The following is a 20,825-nucleotide window of genomic DNA, read 5'->3' on the forward strand; positions in this document are numbered from 1 at the left end:
AAGAGACGTTTGTCTGTCTTCGCTGGCTGCCAGCAGTCGGAGGACTTTCTTTTACATCGAAGGGCTCCCGCGTAGCCGGAAACAAGCAAAAGGAAGCAGAATTGATATCACGGCAGCGACAAAGATTTACAGCAAAGCAAATGCAAGCACATGGCACAGGGAGAGGGAGAGTACGGGGGTCGGGCGGGAAGAGTTGGCCTCCTCCCGTCTTTAAGGCGACCTACCAGCCAACTGGGCGTCCGCAACTTTTGCCTGCAACAAGCAGCGGAAGGACGCGCCCTGCAGGTCAATCACGGACTGGATTTGCATTGGTGATAGAGTGAGCGTCGATTGAGGCCAATGAGAGGAGAATATCGGCCAGGTCGTAAGCGCCGACTCCAAGGAATTGCCGGGGGATTTGAGTGGGGACGACCAATCATCGTGCCTCATGTCACCCTCGGCTTAGTAGTGCTGGATTCCAGGGACTCGAGAGGAGCAGGGCATCTCACGTTCTCAACTGGCCGGGCCAATGAAAGAGCGAATTCGCGTTCGACTCTCGCAGGCCGGGAGGGATGGCATGCATTCGTCGGATTCGACGCCGAGCCCTCATTGGCTGGTGACATTGGACACCACCACATTATCGAACCAACCTTTCCCGCCGGCCCCCTTCGTCAGTCCTCGCAGCACCACCGCCGGCTCGGTAAGTGACAAAGCGTCTTCAGCTACCTAACCTCCTGGGAGCACCGAAGCGCTGGACTTTCAGTTGGTGATGGACGACTTGTAGCGGCAAACGCTTCACACACCGTCAGAGGACACACCCCCAAATCTGATAATCGTTGCACAATGACACGATGGTGGAGTTGAGGCGCCAGATGACAGCATCTTGGGTGGTCTCCCATGGGCGCTGCGCAATTACAATCACAAGCCTTTTGGAGGGTTGCACGCAAACATGCTCCCCCAAAGCACCAACCTGCCCCCGGCATGGTGTTGTCCCCAATCTCGTTGTACAGGGACCAACGATAGAATGTTACATGCATCAAAACGAGATGGGCACAGCACACCACCAACAACGACTTCCAACAGCCTGACAGCGGCTACAGGATGGGGTTGACCAAAGTGTCGGGGGGTTTCTCCGAGGGCAGAATGGTGCCATTTACACGCTGCACCGCACAGCAGAGCCATATCAATTTAGAAGGATCTACATGCATTTGATTGAAGGCATCTCCAAGACTTTGGGGGGCAGGCTGGCTGACTGACTGGGGATGGATGCAAGAGGGTGGCACGTAAAGCCTCATCAGTTCACATTTAGCGTGGTTCTATTTTTGTCGCAACCACCCGCTGCATGCTCTCGACATGCTGCATATATCATGGCTAAACACAGATTTGTTCTCACCAGGTGTTGGCTTTTCGACATCATTCTAATGATTCTGACCGAGCAGCTACACGTGCGTACGTACGGACCTGTAAGCTTGTGCTGCCTACCTGTGCTTTGTCGATCACGAAGCCGTGTCAGGTCCGGCAACAACAGTCATTTGAATCTGGTTATTGAACTATTTTAGTCAACGCCCATATGCCATTAACTGGCTATACACAGGCTGTGTCACTTATTCATTGATGGGCTTAGGTAGCCTTGAAGCCTGCCTCCTATGGTCCAGCCACCGTGGATGAAAAGTGGCGGTCGAGTTTGATGGGGGTTACCCCTCACAGCAGTCAAAACGGACTGTCGGTCTCCTGTGCAAATGCGAATGAGAATTATGTACCTACTGACTTAGGAGAGATCAAGAGTTGGGAAGAGACATTTCGTTACAAACCAACTCTGGAGTCAGGGACACTTTTTCTCTCTCGAGGTTGCTTGATTTTGTTATCAGCAAACTGGCTATATCATATATCATGTCTCACCCCATCTTTTCACTTGCTTAATTGTAAACCGAGTCGCACAAGAACATCAGGGCCAAATCAGGAGTTTGTCAAAGGGGACTGCCCATGCAGTGCGCTACTCACAGCAAACATACTGCCGATAGTTCGCTAGGGGTCTCCGTTTGTTGATATGGAAGTGGGTGGCGCAAATATTGGTACCATGAAAATATGTTTTTCTGATACGATATGATATGAGAGGTTGGGTGGTAGCCATTTTAGTGAGTGGGGAGGGGGAGGTCGACACTGTGTGCTTCACGCAGGCCAGTTACCTTTGATGGGTACACGCTGATGACGAAGGTGGATGAGATCTCATCAGCCTTGGAGCTGAACGGCGCGCTCCTGATCGGTTTGCAGCGTCCTTGTATGGATTCCCGGGGCCGTGGTTCTGCCCTGTGGCTTCTGCCCGTGTGGGAGGCGGGCTGATGTCCGGGCTGGGTTTTTCATTCCCACGAGAACTGGCGCCAGAGGGCGCCGTGCGACCGACGGCTTGACCTCCGTGCTCGAGCAGCGCGACGACGGCCTAGCCTCGGCGTGGTGCAGAGACTGGTCTGGACCGCTCAGATCGACGATCGCATGCATAGAATTGGACCCCCCTGATGCCAGCACCCAATTGCCAATAATGAATGTAAGAGAATGGACACCCCCGGATGGAGACCCGAGCCTCGGGTGGTTTCTGAGTTCAATGGATGATTTTTGCCTACGTGCTGCCGCCATTTCAGCAGCCGAGATATACTGATGCTGCCACACAAGTTTACACTGACGTAAAAGCCCTACCGTGGCAGACTTGCATGAAATGGGAGCACTGGTGGTGGAACCACACCCGAGTGAATGGGAATTACGTGATTGCCATGTTTGATGCCGATGGGATTCTGGATAGCTCCATTCGCATACCCCCAAGACTCCGACATAGTTGTTGTACAAGCCTAAGACACAGCATCTGACTTATTCTCGAATCCTGGGCCATGGAATGAATATCGGGAATACGGTGGGATTTAACTCCAAGGTTTCCCGTGCCCATTGTGAAACAATCTTTTCGAAACATACCTCTTGGAGGCCATAGTCCCTCCCTCGGCAGCCAGTGTTCACAATGCAGAAGAATTCTTGAGCACATACATACCCAAGCCGGTAACCCCACGTGCCAATGAATTTGTTTCTTTTGTTTTTACGCGGCCGAGAAGTCGAGAACTGCCAATATCTATGTTTGTTCTGTGGCGCTGACAAATGCTGAGACTGGCTCAGCCAACCCGCGCGAGTCGATGCCAGTGTTTAAGGATTACACGGTATATATTGGGAGCCGCCCGATACTGTGTCTACTTTAATGATCTTTAGTATGAAAGCCTCATGACACAGGACCGGTAAAAGATCGACAGTGCGGAACCGGAAGCCCCTATGATTAGGAGGAGCCGTTCGATCTGACTACTACATTCTTCCGTCTAATGCGTAATCTAGCGCGTGCTGCGGTGGACGCGCTGAATAGACCAGTGTCATCCTGCGATACTTTTTTGCATTGCGAAACCCAACACCGCTCCAAGCCTCTACATATGGGAAAGAGCAGCAAGTGTTTCCCATCACGCACGCCTCGTATGTGGCCGGTTTCCATGGGGTTGGCGATGTTGGTAAAGATAGAATTCCCAGGACATGTAAAGTCGGTAGCACACGGTAAGCCGGTAGCGATTTGAGCCACTTTTTTCCCCTTGGAAATGGAACAGCCTGGACATGTCGATCGTCCCAATAACCCCTGCACACTTCACGGCGCTACCTTTGCTGATCAGCGGATGAAGTTTCAGGCATCTTGTCCTGCAAACGGGCAAAGGTTGTTTGTTTTCCACCCGTGAGACCCCGGTCCTGCTGGTCTTTTCTCTGTTCTGTCCTCTCCCCTCTAACCCGCCGGTTCTATCTCCCTACACACGTATTGGATTGCGAAGCAGATGGCCCGTAGTCGTCGCACCCGGATCCTCCCCAAAGACGTTGAGATTACTACATACTCTGGCCCGCCCATTGAACGTTGACTAGGCACATACATACCTACTACATACTTGACTAATCGCCAACCTGCATCCTTACATATACATACCTAATCAATTCATACTCATTGCCCACTCAACATCCCTCTATATCGCCTGCCATCCAATACCAAGCGCGCTGCGAGATCCACACACCAGATCTTGATGAAAATCTGGAGCATACATACGGCACTTGTGTCCCTGCAAATCGCACCAAACGAAGCCCACATTTTCTACTTGAGATCCTCGGTCAGATCGAAGCAGGCAGGCAGGCAGGCAGGCAATTCCGGCTGCACGAGCTACTACTACCTGCTGTAGGTAGAGGGAAAGATACCTATACTGTACACCTACCTGCTTGCTGCCTACCTACCTACCTACCTACCTACTTGACCTCCCGCGCTACCTGCCTACCTACCTAGGTTCCTCGGCTCTCTACCGCATCTAGGTTGCAGTCTGGGTGGACAGTGTAGTGGACAATACACAGCAACCACCGTACCAGTCGGGTGGGTAAACGGACGATTGGACTGCTTTCAGCATAGATCGGGGTTCCTCTTTGCATCGTACATACTAATATCTATACATCTTTGCACTTGGTGCTTGGTGCACCGCGTCTATATCCCTCCCCCCGGTAGTTGACGGCCCCATTCGATCACACGTCCTGTCCACAATCCTACCTACTTTGGCGGTTGAACACCCCCCTGGGTGGCTTATGCCCAGGTAGTCCCGACGCAAAGCTTCTTCCTTGTTGGCCCCCCTTCGCCGCGATCTCTCATAAGCGATTCGCACACCAGAACGACCATTGCCCACGCTTGCAGTACACTGACCCCCCTTCCAAGCCAGTCAGGCGGACCTTGGGGTTTGTGGCCGTTCAGATGTAAAAGTTTTGTGGCAGGGTTTTCACTGCTGGCTTGCTTCATGAATCTAGACAACGCCCCAGACGATTTTTCCTTGCTTGTTAGCCCGGGGGACATTGACGTTGCCACGACGGCCGATTCCTCCTCCCTCGGCGCTTCTCCTGCCCACTTTGTCGCTACCGACAATCCCAAGTCCCCCACCACCGCTCGGCCAGACAACCTCCCGGTCGCAACCTCTACCGTCGATACGGCACCTCTTGTGCCCAGTCCACTGTCGCAATCGGCCACTCATCGACAACAAATCTATACGGACGCGATCGGCAAAACCCACGTGAGCACTGAGGTGGTGGAAGAGGAGTGGGCGACGGAGGTTAGTCGCTATGGATTAAGTCCCGCCAATACGACACTCCCCAAAACAGCACCTTGGGGCGACCAGACAGCACGTCCTCACATCGCTGCAATAACCGAGGCCGACACAGCATTACCTGCAAACCTCTCCCCAACAAGAGCAGTGCAAGGACCGGCTAATACGCCTTGGTCGGTACCCGGCAAGCGGTCGCCAGATGAGGAGGGATCCGATCTCAGCAACTCTAGTAATCACACAATTCAGCAGCCGCCGACGAAGAAGTCGCGAACTCGCGCTGCCCCTCCGCGCAGGATCGACCTCGGCGAATTCGCAAAACCAGTAATACCCCCAAAGATTGAGAGTGTTACTTCGCCGCTGTTCTTCTCGCACAAGCAGAAACCTCTCATAACCAGGCCCCCTGGCTTTTCTGGCTCCGAAGCTGTAGGAACCATGTTGAGGAGTGTCCGAGATTCTGCTGAGGTTACGACGCTCAAACTCGCGCGAGGAACTGTCAGCTCGGCAAGTCCCGCGAGATCTTCCAGTACACCTGGTAGCTGGTCGTCTATCGATGCGGTGACCCTTGCCCGAAGTCCCGACGCCCAAGCATCCTCGCCTACGCAACAGTTTCTGCAGGGTATTGGCATCATTGAACTTCTTGAAAGGGATGACCGTCCAACTTTCATCGTTGACGGCTCAAGTGCATTCAACGCTTCGTCGCCAGCCTTTACCGTACTATATGCGAACCCTGCCCTCCAGGTTTCCGACGGCATCCGCTATTTGATTTCTGGCGAGTTCGAGGAGGGCTCAGATGCGAAGAGCGAGTTTGAGGGCTTCAGAACCTGGGTAAAAAATGGGGGTCTCAATACCGACGGATTGGATTGTTTCATGCCGTCGTTCCACTATGGTGGTATCGAATGGACCTGTTCGGTTCTTAGAAACCGATTTAGGTTCGTAAGCGCAAACAGAAGCGCTGCTTCGATAGCACGTACCTCACCCGAGCCGCAGCTCGAGAGAGAGACGAGCATCGACTCTCGTACGCAGGGTGCAACACCTAATGCGCAGCCAAAGACGCCCAGCGATATTGTCGTGCCAGATGCGCCGGATTATTTTGGCAGCCTTACCACCAGCCTTGAAGAGGACGAGCAGACCCGTTCAGTTGTCGACAGTGAAGCCGAAGAGCCGTATTTGATACGGCGAGATAGCGATTATGCTTCGGACATTGTCTCGATACGGACGGAACAACCATCGTTTGACTGGACCAGGATACCCTTAACCGAGGATCTCCCTCAACATATCATTTTTGCTCGTACCAGAGATTGGGCATCGACACCTTTGGGTCCCATAGAAAGATGGTCAGCCGACCTGCGTGCCATGGCCAACATGGTTATGGGTAGTCCACACCCAGCTGCGATGTACTGGGGTTCCGAGTTTATCGCCATCTACAACGAGGCGTATGTGCCAATGGCGGGTAAGAAGCATCCCGCACTCATGGGACAGAGCTATAAAGATGCCTGGCACGAGATATGGGACGAAGTCGCCCATGTTTTCGAAGGGGCGTGGAAGTCGGGACAGGCCACCATGAAGAACGACGATCACCTGTTGATCAACCGCTATGGGTTCGAAGAAGAAGCATTCTTCTCGTGGTCTATTGTACCATTGGTAGGCGACGACGGATCGGTTGTCGGGTTGTACAACCCTGCTTTCGAAAATACCCGGCGGAAAGTTGCAGAACGACGAATGCTCACTTTGAGGGAGGTTGGTGAGAAGACATCATTGGCACGAGATGTCAAGAGTTTCTGGAGTCAGGTGCAACAGGGCCTGGAATTCAACAAGGAGGACATCCCATTCGTCATGGTTTATTCAGTTTCTGACGATTCCGAAAGCGACATGTCGTCGATGCACTCGGGAAGCTTGTCACACCCCCTCAGCTTGTTCTTGAAGCATCCCTGGGCATTCCTGCGGGACACAGCTGCCTCATTAGTCCGCTGGATCTCAAAACCAGCGTCGAAGGCTTCGCGCCTTATATGAGGGACTCTATGGCACAAGCAGGTGTTCCCATCTTATTATCCAAAGATGATGGAACGCTTGCCGAAGATCTTATGATCGGCTTTGACTTCCGAGGAGATTCGAGCGATTGCCAAGCCATTGTAATCTTCCCAATACATCCTACTACTGGAGGCGACAGCGTTGTTGGTTTCATTGTTATTGGAGTGAACCCGCGCCGCCCTTATGACGACGACTACAAGCTTTTCATCCACCTCCTGTCGCGCCAACTGGCTACATCGATGGCTTCGGTGGTCTTGTTCGAGGAAGAGATTAAACGTGGACAAAGGGCAGCTCGTCTAGCGGCGCTTGATCGCCAAGAGTTGACGCAGCAATTGCACCTGCGTACGCAAGAGGTGGAGGAGAGTGAGCTCAGATTTACACGAATGGCCGAATTTGCTCCCGTAGGTATGTTTATTGCTGACCATGAAGGTCTCATCAACTACTGCAATGAGATGTGGTGGGAAGTATCGCAGCACCAGCCCAGGTCCGAGTACAACGTCAATACTTGGATGGATAGCGTGAACGACGAAGACAGATCTGCACTTGAGGAGGTCTGGAAAAGAATGCTCGATGACAAGATGGCCATTACTCACGAGTTTCGCTTTAAGCGCTTGCGCGATCATTCCAGTGGCGCAATTAACAACTGGGTGCTCATGAGTGCGTACCCCGAAAGACACCGAGATGGAAGCATCAAGGGCATATTTGGGTGTATAACCGACATCTCGCAGCAAAAGCTGGCCGAGCAAATCCAGTACCAGCGGCGAGAAGAGGCAGTGGAGCTGAAGCGGCAACAAGAAAATTTCATTGATATCACCAGTCACGAAATGCGTAACCCGCTCAGTGCTATTCTCCAGTGTGCTGACGAGATATCGGGCACACTGGCCAAGTATCGATCCTTGAAAGAATACAACAGCGAGGTGGCGCGGCTGAAAGTGGCCCTGGAAGGCTGTCTCGAGGCTGCCAACACCATTACACTCTGCGCTAGCCATCAGAAGCGTATCGTCGACGATATTCTTACCTTGTCAAAACTTGACTCGCAATTGCTCCTAGTTACGCCTGTGGATGTGCAACCGGTGGCCGTGGTCCAGCGCGTGCTGAAGATGTTTGAGGGCGAGTTGAACACGAATTCCATCCAGATGAAGTTCCAAGTGAAGAACCGCTACTTGGATCTGGGCGTGGACTGGGTCAAGCTGGATCCTTCGCGCTTGCTTCAAGTGCTGATCAATCTCATGACCAACGCTATCAAATTCACGAATGCGCGGCCGGAGCGGTCCATTGTCGTCACCCTCGATGCTTCTATAGACATCTCGGAAAGGACTGATACCGACATCAGCTTCTTCCCTAGCGATCGCCCGGGCACCTCGGAACTCACAGAGGGTGCGGACTGGGGCACGGGCGACAAAATCAACCTCCATTTCTCGGTCCAAGATACAGGGCGAGGACTAGATGAACATGAGAAGAAGCTTCTATTCCAACGGTTCTCTCAGGCGTCACCCCGGACTCACGTCCAATACGGTGGGTCCGGCCTGGGGCTGTTTATCTCCCGCATCCTCACGGAGCTCCAAGGAGGGCAGATCGGAGTTGATTCGGTGAAGGGGGTTGGCAGCACCTTTTCTTTCTACGTCCGAAGCCGTAAGTCGGCCGGACCAGGCGATAGGCAAGCGGTGGCGACAGCGCCACCTTTGCAAAGAGCCCCCGGGTCGTCGACGACTATCGAGAACCGACAGCCGAAGCACATAGCCAAGGCGCCAACCATACAGGTACGGTCGCAACCAAGCGCACCGTTGCCGGGTATGCCATCGACATCAGCAACGGCAACAACGTCGGCACCCTCGGCATCGTCAGCGCCACAAGGAGGCCAACGCGTTTTCGATGTCTTGATTGTCGAGGACAATCTTGTGAACCAGAAAGTGCTGCAGAGACAACTTCGTAACAGCGGCAACAACACACAAGTGGCGAATCATGGAGGTGAGGCGCTGGAGGTGTTGAAGAGGTCGAGATACTGGACTGGCATGGAAGCGACGGGCAACGAGATCTCGGTCATACTGATGGACCTGGAGATGCCCGTTATGGACGGGATGACGTGTGCGCGTAAGATCAGGGAACTGGAACGGGAAGGCACCATTGTCAGCCACATACCCATTATTGCTGTTACAGCATACGCAAGGCCGGAGCAGATCGAAGACGCAAAGGCCGCAGGAGTGGTAAGTTTGGCGCTCCCACACCCCCCGTTGTTGTATCTCGGAATACGGCATGCTGACAAGGGACAATTAGGACGATGTGATCTCGAAACCTTTCCGCATGCCGGAACTCATACCACGCATCGAAGAGCTGGTTGATAAGTTTCCGTCAACCAGGTAGGGAAAAGGCACTGCCACGTGGCCCTTTCCCTTCTTCTCTTTCTCTTGTTTGCACATCACTATCGATTTTTAATGTTTGTTTATTATTGCATCATCATGGGTTGCATGGCTGGCAAGTCTAGAAGTAACCGGCTTCCAACGGAGCATATTTTGTGGCAAGGCGTTCAGGCGGCGGCAGGATTTAACGGGTTTAGTACAACCCAGCAGGACATGGAAAATGGGGATGCCTTTTTTTGACAGCCTGGTGAGCCGCGGGGATTTTATCTGGGATCGATCGCTTTGTGAGATCTATCAAGAAGCGAGGGAATAGGTATAGGGAGGACTGGCCGTTGGCTGAGCCACCCCGAGCTGATGAGGTTGCGGGTCATGTATATTGATTGAATGGTCAAGTACGCAAAGTTGTATACTTTACGCAAAGTCCTTAGCAATCGAATGCGACAAAACATGCCAACGTACTGAGATGAAACATGGAACATGACATTCCTAGATCTATGCCCGGTTTGCAAACATGTAGATCATACTTGCTAGAGACGCAGGTAGGTAGGTAGGTTATTGCGTGGACACTACAGTACTGCATACAGTGCGTTTGTGCCTACATACTGTCTTGGTCAGTGCCATCAATGCCAAGTACCTACGCAACTACCTGCACCACCTCCAGTTCTCAACCTTTCTAGGGCCAGCAAAGTTCAAGCCTCAAGTTTTGAACAGGCACCATCCGTTCGAACATGCCCTGCTAAACTGTCCCGGGAATCCAGGCAACCTACTTGAGCACGACGAATCTTGATTGCCCTCATTTTGGCTCAGGTCACCAGCCGAGCAATGGCCGCCGATGAGAGGAGTGCATACAGCTCGCGTCTGACAGCTGTCTGGTATGTGACTGGCCTTGGCCTGGCTTTGGCAAAAGGACCCAATGACCCCCTGAATACGCCTGGGTTTTGATGCCATACCTAGAACATGTGCTCCACACATCCAAACATACCTACATACATAACACAAGATGGGTACATGTTGACTGACCATTCGCCGGCTACAGTGTTCTCGTCTCCTTTTTTTGGTTACATTACTCAGTGGACAAACATTCTTTAATCGGTGCGTACAAACGGACGGACGGACGGACATCCCTCTCTTGTTTGTGTCGCTAATTGCCAGAACAGATCGGCCGAGACTCTCGGCTTTCTTGCTGTTGTTGATATCGGGCGCCCTAGCTTTCTTTGCGAGCTTCTTTTCTAAACGACTTCCGGGCAATGACGGAAGATTTGGTATGTTGTCCCGCAGCATGCCATTCTGTTTGCAACCATAGAATGCCGTGTCACGCAAACAGGCCCTAACCAGACCCGAGAGGCAGATTCCGATGCCCCCTTCAAAAGCTTCAGATCGTCGTTGCCACAGCGGCCTCGCCGATTTTATCTTCCTTGCATCATAATCCTAATTGTGATACGGTTGGAGATTCTTCAGGAGGTTGTGTACGACTTCCAGTGCACAGCACAGGGTGTCGAGGTATGTCCATACCGTCCCGAAGGCCTCTACGCTATGACGTCCATTCTCTGACTCCCTCTTCCTATTCTTAGGTCTTCCTGCCGGTATTTCTGGCTGGATATGAGTTGGTATTCGGGAAGAGGGCGCCACTGCCCACGTCCGACGAGCCCGAGGACCCCTGGATCACCATGTGGGAAGAGTTCACCCAATGGGTCAAGACTTCTCAGCTTTGGCTTTTCAGCAGCGTGCTGGTTTTTACCATTGGCGTCTACCAGTCGGCCGGTCTGGCCTACGAGTGTTCCTACTTTTGCTCACCTGTACTGGATGAGCCCCGTTGGATCATCTTCTTGCAGTGGACTGGCGCATTCCTGGATGCTGTCATACTAGTCATGTCCTGGAGAGTGCTCTCCTGGGCCAAGACGACCAAAAGCCGGCTGCGGATATTAAGTGGCATATTGGCCATCTCATGTCTCGGTTCGGGCGTACTGTGGATAGGCACCCGTATTGCCCAACAAGGACCAGTCATGGACAGGCAGGCAGTGCGATATGTGGACTCCCTATACTTGTTTGATATTCTGAGCACTGGCCTTGTTCTTGGGGTACTCTTGATCGCAGCAATGCTCTGGATCGTCGAATCGGTGCCCCTTGAACCGGCATCCATCATTGCCTATATCGGCGGGACAGCAAGTGCGGTCCGGCAGGTCTTCCTGGTTGGGACTTACCAACAGACATCGGCAGGGCCTCCACTAGTGGCGCTATTCACCATCACGGGTGGCTTTTCGATATTCGCTTACGCGAATAATATGCGGTCTGTCGTGTATATCCGCAGAGGATTTCTTGTATTATTGACGCTCGTCCTGTTGATTGGAGCAATCATAACCTCTGCCGTACGCAACAGGCCGCTGCAGCACCACCCCGTGGATGATTTTATTTACAAGAATAGGGTCGAGTCAGACCGGTGGCTCCGCCATGCGAGCGTTAGTACCACCCTTAGAACTGCCGTCGAAGAGTACAAAGAACGGCACCATGGCCGCGACCCTCCGGCTCATTTTGATCGGTGGTTTGACTTCTCTCGGCAGCGAAATGCCGCCATCGTCGATATGTATGATCAGATGGAGAAAGACATATTGCCGTTCTGGGGGATGAGTCCCCAAAAGGTCAGGGATGCGGTAGAAAAAGCCAAAGGGCTTCCAGATATCGGTGTGGTCACGATTATCAAGGGAAAGGCGTCGCACAACGAGCCGGCCGACTCTTCTCACCAGATGATACTGGACGACGTGGTATCTATCATCTCAAGATTTTCAGAACACCTGCCGGAGATGGACATACCGATCAACTTGAACGAAAGGCCACGGGTGCTCGTCCCACACAATGACATCCGTCGGCTCATACAGTCCGCAACTGCACCCAAATCCAAATTCTTGCCAGCTATGGTCAACAAACGCGACACAGGCGACTCCGAGGTGGCGGAAGCCCAGGCTGCCTCCAACATAGAAGCGCGTACAGATTCAGAGACCAGGTCCTATGTTTCAGCAGAAGACTTCCATCACCTCCAATCACTGGCTTGCCCGCCAGGCTCAAAGACGAGGGCAGGGGTCAGCTGGAACGCGAGAGACCTCTGTACTTCTTGCGCCAAACCACATACCCATGGCGTATTTGTTCGCAGCTGGCGAAAGTCTCTTGACCCGTGCCACCAACCTGACATGTTCCATCTCCACGACTTCCATACGATGCCGCATCGTTCCGAGCTTCACCAGGACCTCTTACCTATCTTCAGTCGGTCCAAAACCGACATCTTCAACGACATCGTTATACCTCTGCTCCGGCCCAATGTCAAGCATGAGCAGGAGACGACCACATTTGATGCTAAGACCAATGCTCTATTCTGGCAGGGCGAGCCCTTGACGGAGCTTATAACCCACCAGTCTTACCATGGTGGTCAACGTAGCCGGATGGTGTATCTGACGAACAACGCGAGCGCCACCGACGAAGGTCCGCTGCTGATCGGCGACAACTACGGCAAAGACCTGAAGTTTGCCTACGAGACGGTCAAGACCAGCGAGGCCAACGACCTGTTCACCATAAAGACGTCCTTCACGGCGCCCGAGAAATGCGAGGACCAGGCCTGCCGGCTAGCCCAGGCCCAATTCGGCTTCGTAGAACCCCCACCGACCCCGAGGAGAAGCCTGACGTTGCCCTGGACCACCGCTACGTCATGCTCCTCGACACGCCCGACGGGCCCCCGCCCAATCTCCTCGCCACGCTGCACTCCAACGGCGTGCCGTTCGTCAGCAGTATCTTCCGCGAGTGGTATACGGAGCGCCTCATGCCCTGGACGCACTTCGTGCCCGTCGACCTGCGCTTCCACGGCCTCCACAGCACCTTGGCCTACTTCGTCGGGCTCAAGGACCGCGGGCGCGTCAACGGCCGCGAGCGCGACGCCATGGCGGACCGCACCGAGGACGCGCGCTGGATCGCCGAACAGGGCCGCAAGTGGGCCGAGAAGGCTATCCGCCGCGAGGATATGGAGATTTACCTGTTCCGGCTCCTCCTCGAGTGGGGAGGTTGATTCAGGATGACAGGGATACATTGGGATTTGTGTTGAAACAAGAGTGAGCGAGCGACCATGTTGCATCTTTCGTATTACAACAAGTCATATGTAAATATAAACCAGGATGCATTGTAGTGACCCGTCATGTTTGAAGGGGGTGTGTTTAGATAGGAGGATATAATATTATCTATATTATTATGCTTTAGTGATATGATCTGAGAAACGACTGCAAGCCCCTGTCGCCGGCGAAAGAAATAAATGTGATGCTCAGCTCTAACCAGCAACTTGGATCTACGTCCGCAAATTTCTGGAACGACAATGCTGTTTCTAAACTGGGATTACCACGAGAAGATGAGTAGCAGCAAACATGAGACGATAAAACATCGCATTCACGATACAGCAGATGATTTAGAAATTCCAGAAAGAGTTACGCTTCATCAGAGAACAGATAACGACGACCAAGGTCCAAGTGATAGGCATTTCTCATAAACTTTATCATCCTCATAAACCTCATACACAAGACATAACAATAATAGTAACCACTGCTCGTCCCATCATTCTTTCCTCTGCTAAGAAAAAAACACATTAGGAAGCTCGAAACTCAGCAAGCCACCAACGCCTTCCCTATCCTTTTTAATACCCATACTAACAATTAAAAGAAGCAGCAGGAAAAGTAAGGGTATCTGCCATCTCTTGAATTCTACTTGTACGCGTGGGACGCTTATTCCACACACGTCAGCAGGAACCAGACAGAATCGGGGCTCTAGTTGTGGCCAGGCCTGTTCCAGTACTCGGAATACGCCTGGGCCGTCTGGCGGGGGTCGGGTCGATTGTGACCATACGTTTCCTCCTCGCTCCACCGATGATCGCGGTACGCACCGGCGCCGCCTGCGCCTTCGCTCATGCTATTGCTGCGCCGGCCACTAAACCAGCGCTTGATGCTACCACGCCTCGCCGGCTTGGGCTGCTGCGGCTGGTAGGGCTCCCTCTCGATGCCGGCGTCCTCTTCGTCGTCTATGACTGCTCCCTCGTCACCGTAGGGGTAGACTTCCTCCTGTCGTTCTGCCGCCACTGCTGCTTCCTCCTCCTCATCGTCGGGGTCTTCCCCCTGGTACTCGTACTCGAGCCTCGGGACCAGCAGGCGGTACGGCACCGTGATGCCGGCGGGGTCGCGGGCGTTGACCTCGACGTTGAGCGTGATCTCGAGCCCGCCCTCGACGTCAACCTCGAACCGCTGCGGGTTCTTGCGGAGCTGCTTCGCGCTCAGGCCCGTGGGCGTGCGGTGGAAGGGCCGCGGCCGCTCCATCGGCGGCGGCGACAGCGAATAGTCACGGGCATGACCGACGGGCTGGGTGTGCGACCGATGCGGCGGACGAGCGGTGAAGTACGCGTCGTCGCCTACCTCGAACTCGACCGGGTGGCCGGCCCCGCCGCGAAGACCCATGCGCGCGAGCTTATCACTGTTGGGGCCAGCGGCTTCCATGGCCGTGGGACGGGTGCGCCGCTGTTGCGGGGGCTGGGACGGAGGTGGCGTGTAATCATCATACATGGCCTCATCACTGTAGTCGTCGCCCCAGCTGCCATTGATGCCACCATCGTCACGCTTCTTGCTGGTAGAAAACCGACGAGCAAAGAATCCGCCCTTGGAGTTGGCTGTGTCGCCGCGGCCGAGGGATAATGTCCGTGTAAGCTTGCCTGGCCGCTTCTCCGGACCAGATAACGATGCACGGCGAGAAAGGCTGCGGAACAGTCCTCCGCCACTGGCCATAGGAGGCCGCGAGCGATCCTTCTCTTCTGGGAGATCAGGGCGGTATGCTGGCCCACGGTTCTTGGAGGAGAACGACAGTCTCCGGAAGATGTTGCTCTTGCTGCCAGCTGGCGTGGCATCGAGAGTGTACTCAGAGTCTTCCGGGGGCGGTGTCGAAGGTGGTGTACTGCCTGGGACGTATTCGCGGATTGCACACCAGTTGCGGTGCGGAAGCATTCGCTTGTTGTTGCGGGGCTTCCCGTCCACGCCTGTGGTGAAGATGGGAATCATGTCTTCGTCTGTCTCCTTGTCGAAGTGATGAACCTTGTTGCGCTTGTTAAGAATGTCTGCCATCATGTCTGGAGGCGGCGTGTTGACAATGGCCGAAGAGATAATGTTGGGCATATAACGGAAGTCCTTATGCTTCGCAAGCTTCAGCTTGGGGTTGGAGTAGAACTGGCCGACGGCTGCAAGGTGGACGTCGCCACTAAGAATAGTGACACGCACAGATTTGTCCGCAGCAAGATCCTGGAGATCCTCAATAACATACTTGCGCTCTTCCTTGTGGTTTTTGGCCGTCCAGTGATCGTCCAGATCGTCGAGAACCTCGACGCCGCCGTCAAAGTTGTTCAAGAAGTTGCCGAGAAGCCCAGCTTTGCCAAGAGCCTTTACAGGATCCATCAAACGTGATGTCAAGCTAAAATGGGTCAGTGGTCAAGCTCATTCGGCAGTGCACTAGATTTCAACTCACATGTTCTCAAGCCAGACCAGCCGCGGGTAGGCAATAGGCACACCAAGGAGAACCAACAAGTGCCGCGTCTGGCCTTTGGCAATCTCAGCATAGCACCTGTCGATTATCTTCTTCCAGGTATCTTCCCTCACAACCTCATCCCTCGTGCGCTCCGTCCGCGCGTCTACCGCCAGAAGCGCCATTCCTGAGCCCAGCGACATGAATAGACTGTGGCTCAGCTCCTGAATATAGGGGCCAGGCTTGCATCCCAGGACCCAGCTCGGCTCGGTCTTTTCATCTTCCTCCATCACACTTTGGTGTTGGAACAGCATGTAGTATTTGAAAGCTACAGCGCCCAAGCCAGAAAACACTGGCGATTTCATGAACTGGTCTGGGTACGAGCCAAATCCGTCGATGATGTCGTGGTCATCGTACATGTTGACCATAGGGATTTGCGAGTTGGCCAAACCGAATAGACCTTGAGAAAACCACATGGAGTAGCGCTCAAGGTAGAACTCTTCCACCTCATCTTGCATCTCCGGAGTGAAGGGTGCATTGTGTTTGTGTAGCGGGTTCCTGATCATGAGCCAGTCCTTGAAGTGCTTCGTTTGATTCATTATCGCGTCGTTGTAAATCTGGTCGCCACCGCCGATCATAACATGGAATGGCCGGGTTTGGTGGTTGTTCAGAACGTCGCGCCACATTGGATCGGGACCGCTGAAGTCGTCGGATTTTACACTTAGACTAAAGCCGTTGCAGCTGTGGAACATGATGTTCATGGCTTGGCCTCTTCCAGGCACCCAGAAACCTAGCGAGGGGCCTCTGTTGATCCGGTAGGCAATGCGTTGCTGCTGATCCCGGAGTTCAACTTCGATGTTGAACCGCCAGAAGGTGCAACCCCGCTCAGTATGGAGGCGGAAACCCCGAACATCTCTGTATTTTCCGAGCTTCTCGCCGTCCACCTGGATGCGCTTCCTGCGCTCTGCAAACGAGCCTGGAGGGTCAGGGGTACCATCGAAGTCAGGCGCACTTCTGGTGCTTTCGAAGAGTCCGTCATCGGGATCCAGCATCGACATGTCTTTCGCCTCTTCGAGGTGCTCCACAGGTCTGACATATAGGGTTTCCCCCTTTCGCCCTAACTTTGGTATGCCCGCAATAGGATCTACGTATTCTGGCCTAAGTGCCTGTTCATCGCGTAGCTCTTCTGGAGGCGGCGGCAACAGCTCGATAGGTTGGACGAAGAGCCGCAGGATAGGGACGATGTCATAAGAGGACCCCGCATCTTGGGTCACGATCATGACGCTGCCTCGCCAAATCTCCTTGTCCACTACCGTACCATTACGATTATTCCTTGTGGGCGTCTTCTCGTGACGAAGCCCACAGTATCTCAGTAAGGGGCCGCATTTCAGGTGGAGTGGCGGCTTAAACCGTGTCGGTGCCTGTGTTTCATCGTATTCACCATCGAAAGCCTCCGCTTTCTTGGGCCTTGAAGACATGCTGCCTCTGCGTCTCCCTTTGGTCTCCCACCAGGGCGCATCTAGCGGGTCCATGTCAGAAGGAGAAGGCTCGGGTGGCGCAGGTACTTCAGCGGTGATGTCCAGCAGCGCGCCAGCTAGAGTACCAACGTTGCCCTTCCTCCATTCATCCAGGTAGTTTGGTGACCGATACAGGCCATGACCTGGTTGAAGATGCTCGTGGTGCATGAAGTCGCGGAAGCGATGGTGCTCGGGGTTGTCCAAGTTGTCTTCTGAGTGTAGAGGAGTGCCGTACGCCTGGTCAGGGAACTTAACCGACTTCGTGGTTGCCGGTTTTGGTGGCACTGGCAGTGGCCTAGCACTTGGCGGGGGCCGACCATCGGGTCCCAGAGATAAAGATCGGTTCACCCCTATAGCAGTAATATCAGGGCCCCTCGTTCCCATCGGATCAATATCTTCTGTCTCATCCTCGACATAAGTCCGGCGCCTGGCTGGAGGTTTCTGGTCATCGCCATTATGAAAAGGTTGGGGGTTATGCCCAGCCCAACGGGACGCTTGCAGCATCCCTCCGGGTCATCGCCACGACGATTGACAGCAGCAAACCTTTCTTCAGCCTCTACACGCCGGCTATACCACGGATCGCCGGGTGGATTTTTCTTTAGCTTGTTGCTGCCATTGCGCGTCAGGGCGATTCCACCCCCGGGCGTCGTGTTTGGTGATGATATGGGCAACGCACTATCACCTCCCCTATAAGGTTGGCGTCGTTCTTAGCTGCCCTTTCACGAAAGCTTAACTTGCGTTGGGGGAGATCGGATTTTTCAGACGCCGGGATATTGCGGTTCTTGGGCACAGGGATCTGCGATCTGGGCGTCGAGGGGCCATGCGAGGAGGTAGGTTTCGTTGCCGATGAAGGAACGGCCTCAACTGGATCTGTGACAACAACTCTGCGCTGGTCTTCTTGGCCGACCGACGCTCTCCTGTTTCTAAACCGGACTTGTTGCTGACCTGGTTGGTATCCTTGCTGGCTAACACTACGGCCGCTGTCGGGCTGAGCGGTGGCAGCGGCATTGGCAGCAGCCTTTGCCCTTGCGCGACGTTCGGCAGCCTCAACTCGTGCCCGTTTCTCCTCCTTGGTGATGCTGTCGAGTGTCAACTCAAGCTTTTGCAGCGGCGACCGATCGTCGGCAAACGGCTGCCGCTGCGAGCCCCGTCTCTTCGAGGGGCTGGGATCATCGAATGCCATGCCTGACGACTGCCTCCTTGAGTGGGTTCTAATGACGTCCCCTTTCGCCCCGGAATTTGCGGCTCGTGCTGCGCGCTTAGCAGCAAGCTCGTCCTCCTCATCAAAGTCCTGGTATGAGGACTCCAACTCTGTAGCTCCGAATAGTCTTTCGGTAGGGTATCCGCGATGTATATCTACATCGGCATCCGTGGCTCTTGCTTGTGCCATGGAGCGTTGAAGCGCAGATGGCGGTGGGCCCGGCTGACCGGAGGCGGTGAAGGTGTATGGCGAGGCACGACCGTTGCCATACGGATTCTTGTAGCTGATCGGAGGTGCTCGAGGCACGTCGGGGGCGGCCGGAGGAGTCGCTCTGGCCGTGTCGTCTAGTAAATCGTCCTGGTTGCGCGCACTTCGTCTCTTGCGCCTGTCTGCTACGTCCAGCGGGGACTCGTATTGCGCATAAGACTGGGAGGACGGACGAGGGGCGAGACCAGAGGGATTGAAGGTGGAAGCTACAGGGGAGGCAAGGGGGCTATATGAAAGATCGGTGGGCGCATCGGTCTGCGAAGTCTGCAGGGAAGTGCGGTTGGACTTGGGCTGAGGATGGCTGGTAACGTCAAGGGACTGGCTGCGGCTATGGGAATGGGAGGGACTATAGTCATCGCCGCTACTTCGACGGACCTTGCTAACGGGTAGCTTGCCCCAGTAGGGAGCGGGCGCTGGACCTGACATGCTGGGTGCGAGTCAGAAGATTCCGGTGGGCTCGGCCAGCAGAGCTCTGGGGAAAAGAAGGTCAGGCGAAGCTGTGATTGGGTATCAATACACCAATTCGCTACGGTTGGTCAAGCTTCACTATAATGCGTGCGCTGTTCGGAGCTGGATGGGCAGACTGGGCAGACTGGGCAGACTATCAATGGAGCTTCCCATAGTAGGAAAAAGATGGATGCAATGCCAACACACACGCGCGCGCGTCTCCGCTGCAGGTTGGGATGTCCCTTTGAGTGCAGGTAATAAAAGGACGGGATTATAGGTGCGTGTGCCAACGGCAAAGGGAAAAAGAAAGAGGTTGACATCGACGACTCCAGCTCCAGCTTCCAGCTTCCGGCGCGACATGGGGGAGTGTGTGGAACGAAGCTGGTTGGCCGGTTTGCTTACGACCCTGGCAGGAACCGGGCCCTGGACGAAAACTTGCGATTCGTTTGTCTGAAGGCGGGAAGATGCTGCTGCGGGTCCCGTACCCATGCCCGGGGGGTTAATGATAGCTTCATCTCTAGCGAGTATATTCCAAGGTCTCAGTCCCGAGGGCTGGGACAATCGGCCGGCTTCAAGGAACGGGGAAACGAAAGACAATTGGACATCGCGACGAAAATGGATTCCTGCAAGCACTTTGCCCGACGGGGATAGTTGCAGCTGGCCTATCATAGCCAAGATGGTCTACTCAACTTGATACTTGGGCAGGAAAAGCTGGTGGTTGGCGATCGACAAACACTCGACCCCGTCCTCCTGGTGTAATGACGACAATTCATGATGGTTATCTATCCTCCACGGCGAGAGGGAGGGAAGGGGATAATAAAAAGAAAGGACAAACATTGGCTTTCCATTTTGCGTTTACACCAGCAGATCAATTGACTTCTTGGCCAACAGAGGATGCGGCTAAGATGCAAAGGCGTCTGTAAACGGGAACACCCGCCTGCATTGATTCTTCCTCTTCTATTGGGGCAACCAGGATCACCTCAATCGCATACGGACATATACTTCGTACGGAAGCCTTCGACTCACAGCGCAATTGGAAGACTCCTTGTCCCCCTTTAAACCACGGGCCAAAACCAGATAACAACAGGTACACACTCCTTTGACCCCCATCGCCTGGTGCCCAGTGCACGCTTCGTCCTTCTCAATGGGTCTCGCCAGCCAGCTGTGGCCAGTAAGACATTCGTCAGCTTTTCTGCTCGGCACCTCACCACACAGCATTGGCCATGGAAAACCCAGCTATCGTTGAGCTTCCCGTGGTTGGCCTATGCCAATTATTTACTGGATACAGCCGTATTTCAACGGGAGCAGGCAGTGGTAGGCCTTGTGTTGCCTGTGCATACCCACCTTAGGAGTAAGATTCCCAGAT

General features: G+C 54.0%; 3 protein-coding genes across 3 annotated transcripts; 2 read left to right on the forward strand and 1 right to left on the reverse strand.

Annotated features, from left to right (window-relative positions):
* Positions 1-4,826: 4,826 nt before the first annotated feature.
* PG997_009527 (hybrid signal transduction histidine kinase K) lies at positions 4,827-9,506 on the forward strand (the record flags this gene model as incomplete). The annotated part of the gene is made up of 3 exons (XM_066813842.1): positions 4,827-7,012; positions 7,081-9,349; positions 9,420-9,506. Coding segments are annotated over 3 exons (4,542 nt in total), but the record flags the coding sequence as incomplete, so codon positions are not given.
* A 1,155-nt stretch (positions 9,507-10,661) lies between these two features.
* On the forward strand, positions 10,662-13,550 carry PG997_009528 (uncharacterized protein; the record flags this gene model as incomplete). The annotated part of the gene is made up of 4 exons (XM_066813843.1): positions 10,662-10,764; positions 10,806-11,002; positions 11,074-13,137; positions 13,161-13,550. Coding segments are annotated over 4 exons (2,754 nt in total), but the record flags the coding sequence as incomplete, so codon positions are not given.
* A 745-nt stretch (positions 13,551-14,295) lies between these two features.
* On the reverse strand, positions 14,296-19,438 carry PG997_009529 (uncharacterized protein; the record flags this gene model as incomplete). Its single annotated transcript, XM_066813844.1, has 3 exons — positions 14,296-15,976; positions 16,031-17,985; positions 18,221-19,438. The coding sequence occupies 3 exons, from the start codon at positions 19,436-19,438 to the stop codon at positions 14,296-14,298; spliced, it is 4,854 nt and encodes a 1,617-aa protein (XP_066665806.1).
* Positions 19,439-20,825: the final 1,387 nt, after the last annotated feature.

The sequence above is a fragment of the Apiospora hydei genome (assembly GCF_038363865.1).
Source record: "Apiospora hydei strain CBS 114990 chromosome Unknown utg000007l_segment0_segment0, whole genome shotgun sequence".
In the NCBI taxonomy this organism is placed as follows: Eukaryota; Fungi; Ascomycota; class Sordariomycetes; order Amphisphaeriales; family Apiosporaceae; genus Apiospora; species Apiospora hydei.